Genomic DNA, 20137 nt, shown 5'->3' with positions numbered 1-20137 from the left:
GATCTGAACTATCAATGAGTTATGAAGGATTTAGACAACTGATAAGGTCTTAAGATGCCTTCAAGGGAGGGTGTGCATATACCGCTTATAGGGGCAGTAGTTGCCTAACTTGCGATATGTTACCTTTTCTCTGAGGGAGAGGACTTACATCGCCTCGACGGCTAGATTCCTTCGCAAGAGATGACTTACTCCCCCCAGCAATAAGGTCTTGGGCATCGTCAAAGTGAACCACTGATGATTTGGTCTCCTAATGAGCTCACAAGATGCCTCCAAGGAAGGGAGGGCTTATACTGCCTCGAGAAGTAGTAGGGGCCTAACCGATGAGGTTTTAGGATGCCTTTGAAGGAGAGTACTTACACTGACTTGGCGCAAGGTCTTTGGGGTCTTATGGAAGGCTTATACCATCTTGAGGGGTAGTGGGTGCCTAACTGAATAGGTCTTACGATGCCTTCAAGGGACGAGCAAAGACCGTATTGGTTGGCACGATCAGGGCTCGAGACAGAAGGACTTCAATCGCCTTGGGGGCGATGTCTTCAGGACTTTTGAGCTAATTTTAGAGTGAAACAGATAGACGATGGGGGTCTTAAGGTGCCTTTGAGGGTGGGAAGGCATATACTGCTTAGAGGGGCAGTAGGTGCCTATTCGATGAGGTGTTAAGATGCCTTCAAGAGAAAGGACTTACACTGCCTTGGTGGCAAGGTCTTCGGGACCTTTGCACCGAATTACAGAGAATCCCGACTACTGATGGCGTCTTAAGATGTCTTTGAGGGATGGAGGGCTTATATTGCCTCGAGGGGCAATGGGTTAACTAACGAGTTCTTAAGATGCCTCCGCGAGAGAGGACTTACACTGCCTCAGTGGCAAGGTCTTTGGGAATGTTGGGGTGAATTACTGATGATCCAAACTGCCGAAGAGGTCTTTAGATGCCTTTGAGGGTGGGAGGGCTTATTCCATGTAGATGGGGTATGGTTGCATGTCCGAAGAAGGTTACATTTTACTTATATAGGAATCCAATATGTTATGCTAACCTTCATTGTACGAAGGTTAAAGTGTAGGTATGATGGCATCGTCAGTATGTTATGGTGCTTTGTGTACCGGTATGTTATGGTCCATTGTGCACTAGTACATTACATATCACTTGTAAAAAGGGCTTTTGTTATGGTAAGATAACCTCCACCGTATCATATCATATCATATGTTCATATGTATATATAAAAGCCGAATTCTGCATTAGAGAGAGCTTAAAATTTTGACACGTGGAATAAACCCATGTTTTATAAGAAGTGAGCCGGTTACTAAACCGGTTAGACCGTGATTTTGGTTTTTAACGCAACTGTCCTGTTTTTCTTTTAGCTGGCCATGAGTTTAGGTTCTTGTAACGTGCGTTTAATCCCTGTCCAAAGCAAACGTCCGTTTGGTTTTTTAAGGGAGACTAAACGCGCTCTCACTTTCAATAGGTTTTCTTCCTCCACCAAAGCAAAACCACCATTTAGACTTTCAGTGAGTTTTCATAGAAATCGTTGATTTTGTTAGATTCTTTTCGTTTTGATTGTAATTTAAACTTTCCAAAACGATTTCTCTGCTTATGATTTTGTTCAATTCTTTTTATTTTTGCTAAGAAATGTTTAAACTTTCCGATAATTGCAGCTTCTTGAAGGTGCTTCTCTGTCCTTCTCTCTTATCTAATTCTCTCTTTGTGATTTTGTTCGATTCTATGCAGAAATCCTTATGAGCCCTCTCTCTGACAAGGAATATATGGAGTTTATTCGGTCTGTGGTTTCTGTTTAATCAAGAAGGTTATGTTATACGCAGTTGCTGCAATCCACAAGACCCAGTCCAACGTCGCCTTCATCAACAAAGGTTTCAACTTTCGCTCTTCCTTTATATTATAATCTTAACTATTATTATCCATGTTCTACTTAATACATGTTTCCTAGTTGTCAATTGAATGTGTCAAAACGTTTTTTATTCTTTTATTTGGTTCGTCTGATCTATAATTTTTTTGGTGGGTTTTCTTTATTTTTTATTGTATTTGGTTTTAGGAATTGTACTGTAGTTTTGTTTAATGTGTGAATCTCCTACAGATTGAGAATGTTGTATTGTATATGGACTTCGTTATTGGTGGGCTGTGATGGCTTGGTATAATGGTTGTGGTTGCTGTTAATTCATCACAAAATAAAAAAGAAATCATTTTTTGATGAGTAAGAGTGTTTGATTTATGCGGTTCTGGGTAGTGTTTATTTCTGTGCTTTATTGTTTTTGATTAAATTTTAATGGTTTGGGGGGAGATATGGAATAATGGTCTGTTTTGTTATGTGGTCTTAAGTACATATCACAAAAAAGTTATATGTTCCCATGTCTTTTATGGGTTCTGTTTTGTTTTGATAGGTTCTGGTTTGTTTCTATCGTTGATAATGCATGTAAAACCTTCGTCTCCATCTTCTTCCTCATGAGATTGATGATTGATAATGAATTTTTATTTTTGGGCCTATGGTATTTGTTGATTATTTGATTATTAGTTCCCTCCCCCCCACCCCCCCACCCCCCCCCCCCCCCCCCCCCCCCCCTTTTTCTTTTCAAGATAACCATCCTAAGAAAAGTTTTTTTTTCTTTTTTTTGGTTAAGCTTCTAAGATCAGTTTCCATGTTTTTTATAATGAATTTTTATTTTTGGGCCTACGGTGTTGAATATTTGATTCTTGGTTTCCTTTTTTTTTTTTTTTTTTTTTTTAGGAATATTTTTTTACCCATGTGGTTTAATAACTTATTATTTGATCTCTCGGTTTAATTTTGTGTCACAGATAGTACCTCGATAATAGCTAAAAACGAAGATAGTACCTTCATCTAACTTTTGTCTAAAATTTGACGGAAATCCACGTCAACAACTCTGAAAAATCGACATCTGTCCATATACCTAATTAAAATTAGAAAAATAAAAATTTTAAAACTATAATAACTAAAAAAATTAAAAAATTATTATTATTATTTTTTTAAAAAAATGGTGTTTGAACAGATATAAATGAATGGTACATTAGGCATTGTCTACTTTTGGGACTACGAGTGTTTTGGTACATTAGGGTGTGTCTTCTTGAAGCTTCGGACAGGAAATGATGTTCTGTTTTTGTTGAGTCTATTTATAGGCATGTTTGTAAATAGGAATTATTGTATGCAGAATCAATTGATCTGTTACACTTTCAAGAAACTAAAGCGTCATAACACGTTAGTCAACAACTTTTTTTTTTTTCTTGGCAGCCAAACAAGGGCTTTTGTTTTGCTTTATCTCATGGTGTTTTAATTCCTTTTCTGATAAGCGAATGCTAGAAACGAGAAAAGAGGTGTATGTTAGCAGATTCTTTGGCATTTGGGGGCTTTTTTTTTTTTTTTCTTTGGTTTGTATCGGTGATCCAATGGTTTTTTTTTAAAAAAAAAAAAATTAATTCAATGTTTGATTGCTCAGAATATTTGATTTTTAGGAAGCAAAAGTGTCATGACACGTCAATCTACAACATTTTCTTTTCTTGGCAGCCAATCAAGGGTTTGTGTTTTGCTCAATCCCTACATTTGATAATGAAAAGTTTCTTTTTTCTTTTTATAAGTAATAATCAGTCTTATTAAAAGTATAAAGGCGCCCCAAAGTACACTGAGAGTATACAAAATGATCACCTAACTAGAAAGGGAAAAGCGATTTGATAATGCAAAGTTTCTATCTATATTTTGAATACTATACATGGAAAAAAAATTATGTTATTAAATATTCTGAAATTCCAATAACAAAATTGGTTGAACAACTTTAAATTGAAAAGATTTGATTGTTTCTCTTTGGTTTGGCCTTATATATTTAAAAAGTAATTCAACATTCAGATTAAGTTTTTTTTTATTTTTTTGGTAAGTTCGATTATGATTTTTTGGAATGTGAAATCATTGGTGAGAATATTTTGAACTTTTATTTTGCAATCAAATTATTAAAAAAAGGCCCACGAGAGCGTGGGTTATAAGCTAATGAGGGTTAATATATGAGTATGATGGTATCATAGAATGAGAATATGATGTAATGAGATGTGGTTATGGTTGAATAGAGTATGCAAAGACATTATGATTTGTATTTAAATGTTTTTTTGCCTCAAAAAGAAATTATCATGAGTTATTTTTACAAAATTGCCACTTGGCATTCATAATCAAACATTGTTAAAATATTTGTGAAAACCCTCTAAAGGGCATGGAATAATGAAATGTCATGTTGAGTATTTTTTAGGGCTTATCTCATAGTTTACTTCTAGGTGATGTTTACTTATTAAGTTGTGTACGTAGATGCTATCCTTTGCACTATAAATGTTTCACAATTTAGCAGGTAATAGATCGAGTTGGAGCTTAGAGTTTTTCAACAAGCTTGAGATTTGAAGTGAGAATCGTATGCTGTTTTATTGTATTTTAGTATTTATGAAATTTCAGTGATGTATTTTGAGATGGTTGTTACCTTTTATGAATTTTGGGTTGTAATTTATTTAAGAGATGTTTTCGGGCTTTAATTATAGCTTAGATAATATTTTTCCGCATTTCACTATTTATTTCACTTTAATAGGTATTATAGGGTGGTTTTTTGAGTTAATTACGAGATAATTAATTTTAGAAGCACTGCCAATAACTTTGAAGGTTAATTATCCTTGTTAATTAAATATATGGACGTTACATGGTGTCCCCTTGACATCAACACAGTTAGCCTAGTGTGTCACCCATGGTGTCAATACAGTCAAATTAGTTTTAAAAGTTTTAAGAAGGAAAAGAAGGTTTTAAATCGGTTTTAAGGGTAAGTTCAAGTATTGTCTGAGCATGATTTATCTGTGGTATTGATCCAAAAGTTTTGAATATATGTTTGTGATATGAAACTTTATTGACATGATGTGATTTACATGTTTTTAAAGGCAAGGAGTTTGAAATAAAATGGTTTATGAAAAACTCTTTAAAAAATGTTGTTAAATTGGGTACCTGGTAGTTAAGTGAGGTTATACACTTAACAATCCAAAGTTAGGACGGGAAAATAAAAGCCCCAATCAACCTAGTGGTTATGTGGGCTTATACGCTTAGCATATTGAAGTTGGTAGAAAGATAAAACACCACCAACCGTGCGATTAAGTAGCGGTATACACTTAGTACACTCTAGCAGTTAAGTGGAAGTATACACTTAGCTTATGCAAGAATGTGAAAATGTCATGAATAAACATGTTAGTATATGTATTTATGTGATGTATGCGAGAGCTAGATATGATATTTACTGATTGGCGTTTAAAATGATGCTTCATATCATGGGATGTGGAGTTATATACCTAGTAAAATAAATGCAAAGAAAAATAAGTTTAATTTTATAATTATGTACATGTCTCTCTCTATTTCATGTGCCTTGCAGAAGCGTTACGTGACAAATAATATATTTTCCACTATATGGCTTATTTTTAAAGTCGGAGCATTACATGGCACTTAAGAGTTGAAATTGATTAGCCCTCCAGAAGGTCATTTATAAAGTTGTTCGCAATAGGTCATGGTGACTCACATAAAAGAGGAGATTGGGAAACCTAGCTCGCTATCTTGTTCGATAGGGGTCCAAACGAGCCATATTACTAGTGGTTTTGATGATCAAGTTTTTCTGAAGCTACTAAAAACATTCATATTGAGCTCTTCAAATAAAAGTTAAATTTGAAGAGAAGAACCCACTTTTTTAAATTTGAATAATCACTTTTAAAATGAACTAAATATCAAACTCATCATATCTTCCTCTACTTTGGTTAAATATTATTATTTTCTTATTTTTAATTCCTTTTTTTTTTGGTTCTCAGTAGATAAGAGAGAAGAAAAATGAATATATATGATTAAAAATGCGTTCCGATGTGACCAGGTTATATGTTACAAAATCCTAGCTTGGTTCGGACAAGCCTACCTATCCATTCGGGTGCCGTCATTGGAGTTACGCAATTCAAATATTTAATGAGGTTTGATAAAGGCACAACACAAATCCAACTTAAGACCAACTTCTCTCCTACATGGCATTATTTTTTAAAAAAATAAAAGTTTGAATTTTAAACCATTCAGATCGTCTTTTCCCCTTTCAGATCCAAAAATTCCCTCTCAGTCTCTCGCTCCCCCTCCTACGCTCATCCTCTTTCTCCTCCGGCAAGTTGTTCGGCCACCGGCGAAGCTGTCCGTACGTCGCTACTGTCTTTCTCCTCCGGAAAGAAGCACGTCGAGGCCCCCAAAGCAGTCGCCGCATCCTCCTCCGACGACCTCAAGGCCTGGGACGCCGAGTTCGTCAAGGTCGACCAGGCCACCCTCTTCGATCTCATTCTGGTGTGTCTTCTTCCTTATAAACTCAAATCCCCCTGTTAGATCTTTTTATTATTGATTTTTTTTCTTCTGATTAGGGTTTTGGTTTTGTTTTCTCGGCTTCCCTGTCTTTGATGTGTTTTTGTTTGGTTGGTGAGAAATATTCAGGGGGAATAGTAAATAGATTTGAGTGCTTCCGTTGTTTATTGACCAAACAACCTTTAAATATGTTATGGCGTTGAAGTGGCATGAGAAGAAGTAATTAATCAAATAAGAACAAAGAGAAAGCATGAGAAGAAGTAATCAAACAAGAACAGAGATTGCTGAAGATGTCAAATGAGACGGTTTTGTTTATGATCGAAATCTTATTTCTCTTTGATTTATTCATCATACTATTATAATATATGATGACCCAAGAAGGCATGCACATGTATGTATCGGTTGTCCAAGTTTGTTCTTTTTTAATAATTTTTTTTTTCTTTCAATTTTCTCGTTTATTTGGTCTCTAACAAAGTGAGATTTTCCCGAAAGTACTTATATTTGCAAAGACTATGTATAGAACTTGGTTTGAATTGGTGAGCGGAGAAAATGATAATGAAATATTCCAGATAATGACCTCTTCATATCTCAATCTTTTAGCATTGTTGGGTTAATATATATATATATATATATATATATATGTTAGATTGGTGGCTGAAGCAAGGCATGAAGTAATTGCCAATGGCTTCATAAAAGTGTTTGAAGTGTACGGTATAAGTGTGCTTGCAAAAGTGAAGCATCCAATATCAAGGAATTGTCTCGGAATAGTTGCTAGTGTTTAAAGTGTTTGGAAATGGCTACAATGCACTGGCAAGTGGCAAGTGCTATTATTAAGTAATGGATCGGAACATGGACTTATGGGTCTTTGAAGTTTTAGGGTCATCATCTAGGTGAATTTTTGGCTAAGTGAATATTGCTTTTATCAGGCTTGTTACTTTTTTCCAGTCTTTTATATAAGGAATTCGTTTGGTAGCTCTATCTGTTTTCTGTTGTGAAGTATTGCTTCTGTAAGCGTAGGCTCTCGTTTGTTTTTTACTTTTTTTTCAATTTTGAATGCTCTTTCCTTCTTCTCCATAAGTGGGTGTGTATCTCATTTACTCTATTTCTATTTAGGTTGTGCCCCTCTACGCCTTACCTTCTATGTCTGAATAAGATTGAACTACTTGTATGCTTTTTATAGTTCACACTGCTTATACAATAATATTTTGAATTATACATTAGGTAAGTGGAAAAGTTACTCATTATAGCTGCCTAAATGGACAAGGAGGGTGAAGCTGAATCTTTGTATACACGTATTCCAAATGATGAAGATTTTTTGGAGCAAGATTGCCCTCAATAGGTTTGACTTTTCATCTTTTGTTTGAGTTATAATTTTGCTTTGACACACCAAGATGGCTTTTAACTTTGTATCCCTTTTTGATAGATGTGGATGAAGTTGAAGAACCAAATGTCTTAAGGATCACTTGTTCGGATGAAGAGTTGGATGGGGATGAAAGTTCGAATGGAGAGTTGGATGGAGATGAAAAATTTGAAGAAACAGAAATGATCGGTGGGAATGAAAAAGTTGAAGCTAGATTTAGTTATTCAAGTATTGGTTTTTGGTCCGATTGATCTTTTGTCACTATACGTTTGTGATGTATGGTTCTTTGAGGATTTGTTTCTTTATATTTGGAAACTGAATGTAGCTTTAAGAAAAATAGTGAATTTGGGGCAGTGAGTTTTAGTAGGGTTATTGTTGTTTTAGTGTCTATATTTTTTTCCTCTTAACAATTATTGTGTATCTTAATGTGGCATCTAATGTATCTATTATTTCTAGTTCTCCTTTTATGTTTGTTTTGCATATGCAGGAAAGGTTAGAGTTGTCTCAAGTATTAAGTTAAAATTTTATCTTGCTGAAAAACAGCGTGTATGTCCTTGAGAATTAGGTTGTAACAAAATAGCGTATTTTATAAGAAAATGTAGATGGACGCATTTGCAACCTAAGAAAATGGTGTATTTTATAAGATGTAGATGGACGCATTTGCAGGTCCTAGGCGATTGCCTCTATATGCTTTTCCAAAAATTCACCAAGTTGATGCTACTTATAGTCTTCGGTACCACAAATCATCAAATGATTACTTTGTCGTGAAACGGAAGGAGGGGTAAAGCTGTTTTCTTGATTGGTACAAGGGAAAAAAATTGAGTATAGAAAGAGAAGATACAAACACGCATTCAATTTCCACGAATGTGATTAATTCCCACGAATTCAATAGAACAAATAAGCACCATGAAAACATCATGTGCAACAAAATATCAAGTCATGTTTCCTACAACAACAGTTTCTTTATGTTATTTGCACCAGCAACAGTTCATGGATGAGTGCTCTTAGAGTAATCATCAAACTTCTGTTTACCATGAAGATGTTGATCTCTCACTTCCCCATTAACTTTGAACAAGGTTGTTCTCTTCAGCAGTTTCCTTCCTAAAAGCTTGTAGTCTTTCCTTCAATTTCTTACTCTGCTCAAAGTTTGCTTTCCGCTTCAGAGCTTTTTGTCAAAAAAAAGTTGAAGATCTTGTTATGGGAATAATAAAATAAAGATCCCAACCAGAGAAAAACCAAGACCCATATAATGAAAACTAACCTCCTCCCTGAAACAACGATCAAGCTTTATTTTGAGATCTGTTCGTTCACCAAAGAATTTCCCAATGGGATGGTCTATATGACACTTCTGAAACTCCTCAATAATCTGCACAAAATCAGATAGAATAATCATACCAACATCTATCCACTTATTCGCCATCTTCCAACATTTGATTTGAAGAAAAAAAAAAGAATGAAATGCTTCCACTGAACTGGACATAAGAATCAAAATTATGACATGGACATTTATAGTTTGTGAAGCAAAACACAGTTCACTTTACATTGATTGCCATAAAACTATTCCAACTTCTCTTGCTCATAGATGATCGGAGGGTTACCATGCCAAAATCACCTTTCCTCTTACTTATTGCTACTCTATCTAGACATATCCCAACTACTCGGATTTGGCTCAAAACCCTAGGACCATGTATCTCATAATAAGAACAAAGAAAATTAATAAATATATCCGGTCAAAGCTATCCATTTAAAGTCAGCCTCCACAAAATAAAAAGAAGATATTTATAAGCCTAAAGAAATTGTGGATAGTAAATCATGAATAAAGCTAGAAGATGAAGATGGACTCACTTCGGCGCACATCGGGTGCTTGTGTAGTGTTAAAGGAGGATGCATTTTCCTTTCTTTCTTATTTCTTTTCTATTTTTTCTAACAAAATCGCTTCAAGCTGTAGCAATCTGCAACAACCACCACCAGTAAAGTTTTATCCTAAAAATGCAATTTTCCCCAAATGAAAGACAAAGCATGAATCTGACTGAGATTGTGCCTCCAATTGGTTCCTAAGCAAATTAAAGCAAAAGGGACCAAAAAATTAAAAACTAAAGATCTTTAATTTTTTCACATAACAATATTTGACAATAGAAAGAACCAATTTTACCCCTAAAAGCAACAATCAAAAATCTGGAAGTACACGAATCAAGAAACGGAAATCTCCATCACTGATCAAAACCCAGCAAGAACACACAAATATATGCAAATTAACAATACAAAGAAACAAATATACGCATTAGCAACAATAGAAAATCTAGAAATACATGAATCAAGAAATGTAAAGCTCCATCATTCATCAAAACCCAATAAGAACAAACACGCACAAATATAAGCAAAACCCAAATTTAAAAAAAAAAAAATGAAAGCAAAAAATCAAATTGACAAAAAAATGGAGGAAAGCAAAATCAAATAACAAAAAAATGGAGACAAAGACGGAACCTTGCGCCGGAGTGAGAGAGACAGGAGCGACGTACGGACAGCTTCGCCGGTGGCCGAAGAACTCGCCGGCAGAGAAAGAGGATGAGCGCGGGAATGGGAGCGAGAGACTGAGAGGATTTTTTTGGATCTGAAAGGGAAAAAGACGGTCTGAATGGTTTAAAAATTCAAATTTTTATTTTTTAAAAAAAATAATGCCACGTAAGAAAGAAGTTGGTCCTAAGTTGGGTTTGTGTTGTGCCTTTAACATTTTCCATATTTAATAGGACTAAAGCATTGTATAATTGGCTTGGGGTATTTAAGGATCATTATACACGACTTTCAAGGCTACTAAAGCTGTTTGTGTGAGCTAAGAGAGAACACAATGTTCTAAGCCTCTTCTTCCAAAGCTCTCCTAGAGTATTGTTTAAACCACATGCCAAAACTATTAACCTTTAGCACCGGAGGTCCGAAGCGTAAGAGGAGGTTATATAGAAGATTGGTTAGAGTTTTGGAGCTACTGCGAGGGACAAATGGCTTGTTTCTTTCATATAAGTAAGGTGTTATTTGCAAAGGTTTCGTAAATTGTATTGCCTGTAAACTTAATTTTTTTTAGTGTATTGGTTTCTTTGAGTTTGGCTATCCTCATGTATTTTATCTTTAAAGAATTCTTCAAAGAGTTTCACTTTGACACCAAAATCTCGTTCGTTGGTTTGTGATTTATTTGATTTTGATAATTATATATGTGATTGCCTAATTGGCTGTGTTTAATTTTCAAATTTGGTATGCAATTGGTTGAGGAACCATTGGTTTATTTGTCCAGAAGTACACTTTGAACCTGAACTCTTTGGATAAAGAAAGATGGTCAATCCAAATGATGTAATATTCCACAATGAGGTAACTCAATCGGCTGGGATCACGCTTAAATAAAGCGGAAGTCACTAGTTCGAATCCCCCTTCTCCCTCTTGTACGGACATGTAAAAAAAAAAAAAAAAATTCCATAATGAGGTAGACATAAGTAAACTTGGTATAGTATTCCTCTAAGATTACATACGTACAGTTTTCAGAGAATGGGGTGAAGGAAAATGATATATATATATATATATTTTTTTGTCAGACATTATTATATATTTGAATATACACGTGTAAAGAATAATTAACTACTCCCACATTGAAAAGATATTACCAGTGTAAATGTCTAATATAACATAATTGGAGTTAAACTCATTAACTTAAATTTTTGGGTTAACTAGTGTTTTAATATATTATATTATGGTCTCGCTACAAAAACTCTCGAGGATTAAATCTCCCAAATAGTGGTACATATATGATAGTTCGACAAGACAAGTGTTGAGTACATCGTTTATACACAAGTATGAGTGGTTAATATAAAATAATGGGATAGAGTTTTTTTCCAAACTTAATTGAAAAAATTTCTTTTAATCTAGTCTATAAAAGTGACATGTGTCTATTTTTTTAATAACATGTGGGGTGCACATGAGTTGTAATAAAATTTATTTCAACTTTGTCTTTACTATTAAAAAAACATGTGATTTTCACATGTTCAAAGGACATATGTCACTTTTATAGACTAAGTTGAAGGAAATTTTTTCAATCCGGTTTAGAGGAAAACTCTGTCCAAATAATTGGGTCCACACTCATTTGCTTACTTTTAGGTTGATTAGTATCTTAATATATTATATTAGAGACTCACTATAGTACTCTCCAAGGAGTAAATCTCCACAATAGAAAGATAAATTACCCACATGAAGTGAGTGAATTATAAGGGATTAAGTTACTTACTAGGTAAAACTAGACTCTATAAGAGATTTAAGTTACTTCATTGTAAATTGATTAGTCCTTTTGATGTAATAGTGAAATGTGACTAGCGTTTTTTCTAGATTATTACTTTATTCAGTCTACAACAATAAGAGCTTCTTTAAGGTAAATAAGAACTATGGCTAAAAAGGAAAAAAATTATAGAAAAAGAGCAAGGTGCCTAACACAAGAAGGGCAACGTACCAATGGAATGGGAAGGATCAGGTAAGGAGTTTAGGGGAGGTAGAATTTACATTTTGGAGAAGCTATAAATAGCCCAATTTCATACGTTGAAAGAGACACCTTTGTAGAAAATCAGTCCTATCTTAAAAGAATTAAGATGAAGAAGAAAGAAAGCATTCTGATTGCTATTTTAAATATAAATCAAATACTCTAGATTTTATATTCTTATCGAGCAACTTCATGCAGAAAACTATGAAAGATAGAACCCTAAACAAAGTGGAGCCAACATTAGAAAACCTTCCTATATAAATTGGAATTAAAGGATTGTTACATCAATGTATTGTTCAAGATATGCTCGGTAAATTACAACATCAAGGAATCCATATCAAGAGAGCTAATAAACACATCATCAAGACAATCTTTTGTAGAGGAATTTAGAAGATTCATACTTGCATCAATCCCTTCACGTTCATCCACTTCATCTCCCTTCATATATAGCTTCAACTTTTGCCTACAAAGCCTCAATTGATCTTCCAACAAACTCCTATTGGACTCGTGTTTCATGACAATCCATTGCAGAGATCGTATCACTTCTTGGTCATATTGCTGCTTCTGCTCGGCCATCCTGCGGTATTGATTGGCTTGCATATCTGTTGAGCTTTTCTCACTTTGAAGGCGCAAAATCATGGCCATCGCCTCCTCAGCTGCCGATGCGGATGCCATCCTTTCCTTCTCAAGCTCTGCATTGGCAGCATTTGCTCTCTGTCTTTCTATCTTCACCAGTTTTCTCAGTGCCATTACATCAAACTCTTCATCTTCATCATAACATTCTTCTTCTTCGTCTTCTTCATTATCCTCTTCCAAAACCTCCTCTGCTTTAACATCACCATTTGAATTCGCAACCTCTTTGCTTACCAGTAAATCGTCTTTAGTTGATGAATTTGAACTCATCAAGAATGTCAAAGAGCCAAACTCACCATTTTTCAGACAAAACCTTTTTCTTAGAATACTTGATTTGCCTCTAAAGTCACACAAAAATTGCATCAAACCCTTACCGTACCAACCAAGTTGCAAAGCTTTTATCCCCAAACCAAACATCAAAAACAACTCCAAAAAACCAAAAACCTGTGAGGAACACCCAAACACCAAGAACCCACATCCAAACCCACTGCTCTGACTCAGAAACTTTAAACATGAAGCACAATCCATGGCCAAAAACCCAAGAAAGCTCTTGAAAAACATCTTGTACAACTCAAGAACTGCGCAAATAAAAACCAACAAACAAAAACGACCCGGAATCTGCATGTGGGTCTAGTAGATTTACAAAGCAAGAAACTTCAATCCGATCTTGGGATGCTCAAACTTGTTGTATAAGCAAGAAAGGAAGGAACTTTCCGACAAAAAAACAAAACAATCGATTTGTGAACAAGGAATGACAGAGGACAAAAGTATATACTTCCTTCGGAACTGTAAAGAAGGAAATCACATAGAGGCGTAAAAGTTTAGGTTTTTACAATAGTATTCACAGAAAGAACACTGTACAATGGAGCAATCACTTGAGAAACAAAGACAGAGAGAGAAAGACAATATCCTTCAGCGTTTATGTTAGAAGGGGAGCGTGGGAGAGGAGATATTATGGAGGGTTAGAGGCGAATAAATCGAGATGCTGAGTCGGTTATTCAGACTGGCTAATTTAAGATGAGTATGGCAGTCTCGTTATTTAGAGGAAGATCGAGGGTACTTTTACTGGATGTTTGATGCACTTAAGGCTATGGGGTGCTGACAAGTGTCGCTTATTGGCAGCCAACAACGCCGACGTTGCCTTTCGTTTGAGAAACTAAAATGTTACGGCGCTGTCTTTGACTCAGAGTCACAGGCACGATCTCAACCCTTAATTGGAGTAAAACCTTGATTTAAAATCTAGATCGCGAGCAGAAGACAGTTTCCAGTGTAACGGCATTCGTAATTTTAGTATTCCTTTTTGTTCGTCTTAATTGTTTCCTGTGACCGTTAGATTTCCGTTATGTTCAACGGGATAAAAAGTAATAATATCAGATGATTGTGTGGATTATGCCGATTGATAGCATTATGCATTAATTAAAATTGTCTTTTCAATTTATTTTGGTAATAGAATTTTTTAGATTATCGTCATTATTGTTTTTTTTTTTTTAATTAAACCTTTTATATCTGTATGTATGTTTAAATGTTTTAGCACCTGCATTATATTGGATTGAGGTCTTTACATTATATATATTTAATTAAAATAAATGAATTAGATTGAACCATGTGCGAATTAAAAATGAAAATTAAGGAATAGTCAAACAAAGTCAAAACAAGAATCGAAAAATAGGAAAGAGGTCTCAAAGAAATCCCCATGAAGTTGAGCATGTATTAAGGTGTGAGTTCAACTCTCCACAGTAGAAAGTTACTCATACAAGCATGATTAGTATTATCAGTTTTGGATTTATGAAGTTGGGTCAGACTATAATTCAATTAGTCTTGAAGGAGTGTGCATGCGGTTTTCATCGTTTAAGCATTTCCTAATTAATTCCCGGTAGGTAAATGCTACCATGATCACACTCAAGTAGAGTAGTCAAAGTTAATCACCCTCTCCTACTTTTTTTTTTGAATAAAAAAAAAAGAAAAAAGAAAAAAGAAAAAAAAAGTAGAGGAAGTCTATATCATTTTTCATCTATACTCTTGTGATTAAGTTACCTCAATATCATTTTTCACCAAAATTCTTCATAACTTTGTGCAATAATAAAATAAAGAGAAAACTACAGATACTCCTTCAAACTATCAATTCTGTGAATGTTTCTCCTAAACTACCAAAAAAAAAAAAAAAATGTTAATGTCCATTTCAAGGTCAGCAAAAAGACAAAAATGACCATAAAATCTTTTAATACGACAAAAATATCATTATAAATTTGAAAAAAATAAAATAAAATAAAAATAATAAAAAACAAAAAAATTTAAAACCAAGGGGTGGCTGGTTTTTATTTTTTTATTTTTTCCCTTTTTAAGAAATCCTAACAAATAATGAAGGAGTTCTTCGGTTGTTTCGTAGATGAGTTGGTAAACGGGTTAGATGGCAAGAAATTCAGTGCCAAATAAAGCACGAGAAAAGGAATTCTTTTTAGGGTGAATCCTAAACACCACACCAAAGAGGAAAAGGTTCCCTTATTTATTGCAAGTAGAATCCTCATTTTGTGTTGGAAATTGCTGCTGCCATCAATATAAATGACAAGCTCAACTTTACCTGGAAAAGATTGTGCTTCTTTTTAACTTAAACATCATCTCTTGCTCTGCTCAAGAGGATTGTCTCTCCCACAATGTCAAGTCACTTAATTCATTCTACCAGCTATGCTCTAAATTAATATGTTTGCGACACAAGTATCACCATCATAATTAACATTTTGCTTTTGTTACTGCTATAAAATAGGAGAGAGAAATAGGATTCTCTCCTGTTCATTATGGACTGAAAAATATCTAATTCATGGTTAGGATTTCTTCTCATAAATTATATGGCTATAAATGGGACACATATCCCACTAATAGAAATAATAATAAAATATCATTTTAAATTAAAAAAATAAATTAATAAAAAAAAAAAAAAAAAAAAGGAAGGAGGTGGCTGGCCACCCCCTATGGTGGCCGGCCACCCCCATTTTGGTAGGGAGCCACCCCCTGGCCGGCCATTGGGGGTGGCTTGAGCCCCCCTCTACCAAAATGGGGGTGGCCGGCCACCATAGGGGGTGGCCAGCCACCCTTTCTTTTTTTCTTATTTTTTTATTAATTTGTTTTTTAATTTGTTTTTAATTTAAAAATAATATTTTATTATTATTTTTATTAGTGGAATATGTGTCTCATTTATAGCCATAGGATTTTTAAGAAGAAATCTTAGCCATGAACTGGATATTCTTCAGTCCATAATAGACTGGAGAGGATTTTGTTCTGCACCGCTATATGCAGCTCTATTGAGAGGATCGAAACACTTATTTGTCTAATTTTTTAGAGTTTGTTTGTAATTTCGCGTTATTCGGTTTGAATCTATTGTTGGAGAGTCCACCCCTTTTTCTTTTTGTTGTTGTTTAGAATATCCTCCTCTCTCTTCCTTTCGAATTAAGAATGGTAAGAATCCTCTCTTGTAACTCTTTCACATATTCAATTTTTTTTTTTTAATTTTTAATTTTTTTTTTTTTTTTTTTAAGTATCTCGATCATAATTGCCGTGATATCCTTCAAGATCAGCTTTCGTTATCATAACATTGTAGATGGTTGGTGCCAGGGACGGAAACACGTGGTGGCTTGAGGGGCTAATGTCCCTACTTTTTTTTTTTTTTGAAATCTGTTTAAAATTATAATTTTACCGCCTCAATTTTTTATTTTTTTAATTTTTTAGTTTTGCCTCCCAAACTCTTATTGCTAGTTTCGTCCTTGATCGGCGCTTGCTGTACTCTTGAATTTGCCTACTTAATATAATCATTGTAATTCCGGCAAAAAGCAAAAATGGTATGCGAGATATTGCACTGTCAAGCACAAGCTTTGGCTTTGTACCATGTGAGAGAGAGAAGTTGAACAACTAGAGAGAGTATCCTAGAGAGAAATTTTGACATTAGTTTATGGTGACTGTTTCTGTTAGTACGTAATAAAAGAACATGTACAAAGCATGTGTACAAGAACACATGGAGGCCGAGTTCTATCATTTCATAACACTAAAGGAAAGCAAATGCATAATTTAAAAAAATCCTCACTATTTTATTTGAATGAATAGTATCTATTTTACGGTCAAGATTTAAAGTTGGTGTGTTTAATTGTGATCCAATTAAGAGATCATGGTATAATCTCCCACCATCGATGCCGGAATTCAATTCAAGTGCGCCACCATATCCTCCTCACCGTTGGATCAGCATAAAATTTTTTTTATGGTGATGATCTTAACAGGCACTAGCCATCCAGCTTTCTTGTTCCACAGGCTAACGAGAGGAGTGGGAGGAGGAGACCATTCGCATGAATGGATCAAAATAGCTGCACCTTTTTTGACCCGCAACCTTCAAACGAATCACAACAGCAGTATATGCGATTTACAAATGCCATCGGGTTTAGAGGAAAGTTCTATGCTTTGAGTTTGCAGGAAACTCTTGCTGTGATAGAAGACATTGACTCTGTTCTGCAAACTCTGTTCTGAGAATCCCTTCTGTTTCATCAAAGCATATTAACACGTGTATAAATTAAATAAACTAACTTTTTTCTGTCAGTAAGTTAGTTAGTTTAATTAGCTTTAAGTTCAAGTTGTTAAACTATTTTTACAGTTTCAGTTGCTTCATTGGAAGCTTGTATATAAGCTTTCTTGCTTCTGCTTGTAATCTACATGAGTTTATTATGCTAATGAAGAACTTCCCTTCTTCTCTTCTTCATCTACTTGCTCCTTCTTTCTTGTTCTGTTCCTCTTCCATATAGCATATACTCTGTTTTTCTTTGATTCTATTCATTTTTGAATAGCTTGACATGGTATCGGAGCCATAATCACAAACTGTGATTTCTTTGCGTATTCTGGTCCATCTTCAATGGCAAATTATTCACCATCTTCCGCTCATGCAAACATTCCACCTGAATTTTCACCAAACATTTCCCCTGTTTTCCCTACTTCAATGGCAGAAAACAACCACACAATCATAATATTTCTAACAATCCCTTTTTTGATCCTTTTGAAAACACTCGTCCCACTGATCCATCTAGCCCACTCTTTCTTCAAAGTGGTGATAATCCTGGACTTTTGTTGGTTCCTCAGCCACTCACAGGAGAAAATTATAGCACTTGGAGTCGTGCTATGCTTGTTGCTTTGAGTGCAAAGAACAAGTTGTGCTTCATTGATGGTTCACTGCCAAAACCATCCATCTTTGAGAGTTATTACAATGCATGGGTTCATTGTAATGATCTTGTAGTTTCATGGATCTTAAACTCAGTTTCCAAAGAAATCTATCCTACTGTGATTTACATCACTTCTTCTGAAGATATGTGGCTGGACCTCAAAGATAGATATTCTCAAAGGAATGGTCCTCGGATTTTTCAGTTGCAGAAAGCTATTTCAGTGGTTGCTCAGGAGAATTACACTGTAAGTCAGTATTATACTCGCATCAAAACTCTTTGGGAAGAATTAAATAATTACAAGCCTCTCTTTATATGCAATTGCTGCCATTGTCGTCGTATGCAATCCATTCTTGAATTCTTTAGTCAAGAACGTGTCTTACAGTTTTTGATGGGCTTGAATGACTCTTTTTTCTGCTGTTGGAGCTCAGAATCTATTAACATCTCCTCTTCCCTCGATTAATAAGGTTTTTTCTCTTATCATTCAAGAAGAAAAACAGTGGGAAATATGTGTGAGTTCTATTAGTCATGATACCTCTTCTGCCGTAATGACTAAATTAGCCTTGTCCAAACCTTCTCCTTCAATTCATCCTGAACCTATTGCATATATGACCAAAAAGTCACCAGGGCTAGGTTTTTTTAAGCAAAACTATAAGAAAGATCGTCCCATGTGTTCACATTGTGGAGTAGCTGGTCATACTGTTGAAAAATGCTACAAAGTTCATGGTTATCGACCTGGTTTTAAGTTCACTCGAACCAGACCAGTGCCACATTCAGCCAATCAAGTGCAACAGCAAGGAACTGACCTTAGTGGTCCTCTTTCTCATGCTCCTCAGTTGAGTAATTCCATTCAGTTGAATGATTCTTCTCAGTTAAGCAGTCCTCAGTTGAGTGGTTCTCAATTGTCCATGATTTCTGCTCCATCTCAGCAATTGATGAATTTACTGAATCAGCATCAATACCCTTAATCATGTGCCAACTCTGTTGTTGGTACTTCAGGTATACTCAATCCTAAGCATTCTATTTTTTCTGCATACGTTAATATAGCTTCTCATTCAAATCAGAAAAATCATTCTTGGATTATAGATATTGGAGCAACTGATCACATGATTAGTTGTTCATCTATGTTTACCACCATCACTGCTACTGTATCCACTCATGTTAAACAACCTAATGGTTCAATAGCTACTGTCACACACATTGGGACTGTTACAATCTCAAAAACTCTTACACTAACTTGAGTTTTATGTGTTCCTTCTTTCACTTTCAATTTGATTTCAGCCAGTAAACTCATAATGTCTTTACATTGTTGCCTTATATTTCTTGCTGGATATTGTTTTATACAAATTTTACACAATTGGAGAGCGATTGGGGTGGGTGAAGAAGTGGCTGGTTTATTCTATTTGATGCAAGCAAACAAGGTTTCAGTCAATGCATTTGTTTCAGTTCCTTGTGTTCCTTCTTTTTTCAAACATTTGTCTTTTAGTTCAGCAAAGGACTCCTCATGTGATTTGTGGCATTACAGATTGGGGCATCCTTCTCAGTCTAGAATAAGGTTGATACAGTCCATTGTTCCTTCTATTTCTTGTAAACAAGATTCTGTTTGTCCAATTTGCCACTGGCTAAACAACACAAATTGCCATTTCCTGTTAGTAGTTCTTTTTCAAAGTCTGCTTTTGATTTACGTAATTGTGATGTATAGGGTCCGAAGGCCATCAATTCTCTTAATGGATCTAGATTTTTTCTCACTATTGTAGATGATTACACACGGTTCACTTGGGTCCATTTGATGCAACATACGTCTCAAACTTTTTCAATCATTCAATCCTTTTCTAATATGGTTCAAACTCAGTTTCAAACTAAAATCAAATGCTCAAATTAGATAATGGTATTGAATTTCACATGAGAGATTTCCTTTCTACCCAAGGCATTATTCATCAACTAAGTTGTGTAGAAACCCCACAACAAAATTCTGTGGTTGAAAGAAAACATCAACACCTTTTGAATGTAGCTAGATCTTTAAGATTTCAGTCCAACCTTCCTTGACCTTTTTGGGCAGATTGTGTTTTAACTGCTGCTCATATTATCAATAGGATTC

At 34.9% G+C, this 20137-nt stretch overlaps 1 protein-coding gene and 2 long non-coding RNA genes across 3 annotated transcripts; 1 reads left to right on the top strand and 2 right to left on the bottom strand.

Moving 5' to 3' along the window:
- The first annotated feature begins 1370 nt into the window (after positions 1 to 1370).
- LOC132179763 (uncharacterized) lies at positions 1371 to 5128 on the top strand. Its single transcript, XR_009439964.2, has 3 exons — positions 1371 to 1500; positions 1721 to 1860; positions 4348 to 5128. It is a non-coding gene; the product is annotated as an uncharacterized LOC132179763 (long non-coding RNA).
- A 3400-nt stretch (positions 5129 to 8528) lies between these two features.
- Positions 8529 to 10306, bottom strand: LOC132179793 (uncharacterized). Its single transcript, XR_009439972.2, has 4 exons — positions 10195 to 10306; positions 9556 to 9764; positions 8972 to 9076; positions 8529 to 8875 (listed from the first exon to the last, which is right to left on the bottom strand). It is a non-coding gene; the product is annotated as an uncharacterized LOC132179793 (long non-coding RNA).
- A 2117-nt stretch (positions 10307 to 12423) lies between these two features.
- LOC132179485 (protein FLOURY 1-like) lies at positions 12424 to 13772 on the bottom strand. Its single transcript, XM_059592218.2, has one exon. It carries the CDS (start codon positions 13475 to 13477, stop codon positions 12536 to 12538), a length of 942 nt encoding a protein of 313 aa, XP_059448201.2. The 5' UTR covers positions 13478 to 13772; the 3' UTR covers positions 12424 to 12535.
- Positions 13773 to 20137: the final 6365 nt, after the last annotated feature.

Source organism: Corylus avellana, chromosome 4 (genome assembly GCF_965113065.1).
Source record: "Corylus avellana chromosome 4, dhCorAvel1.hap1.2, whole genome shotgun sequence".
NCBI classification, from domain to species: domain Eukaryota; kingdom Viridiplantae; phylum Streptophyta; class Magnoliopsida; order Fagales; family Betulaceae; genus Corylus; species Corylus avellana.
This window is presented reverse-complemented; position numbering and strand designations above follow the sequence as displayed.

Coding starts and splice junctions, on each gene's coding strand:
- LOC132179485 (XM_059592218.2), bottom strand. CDS start 13,477: ATGCAGATTCCGGGTCGTTTTTGTTTGTTGGTTTTTATTTGCGCAGTT.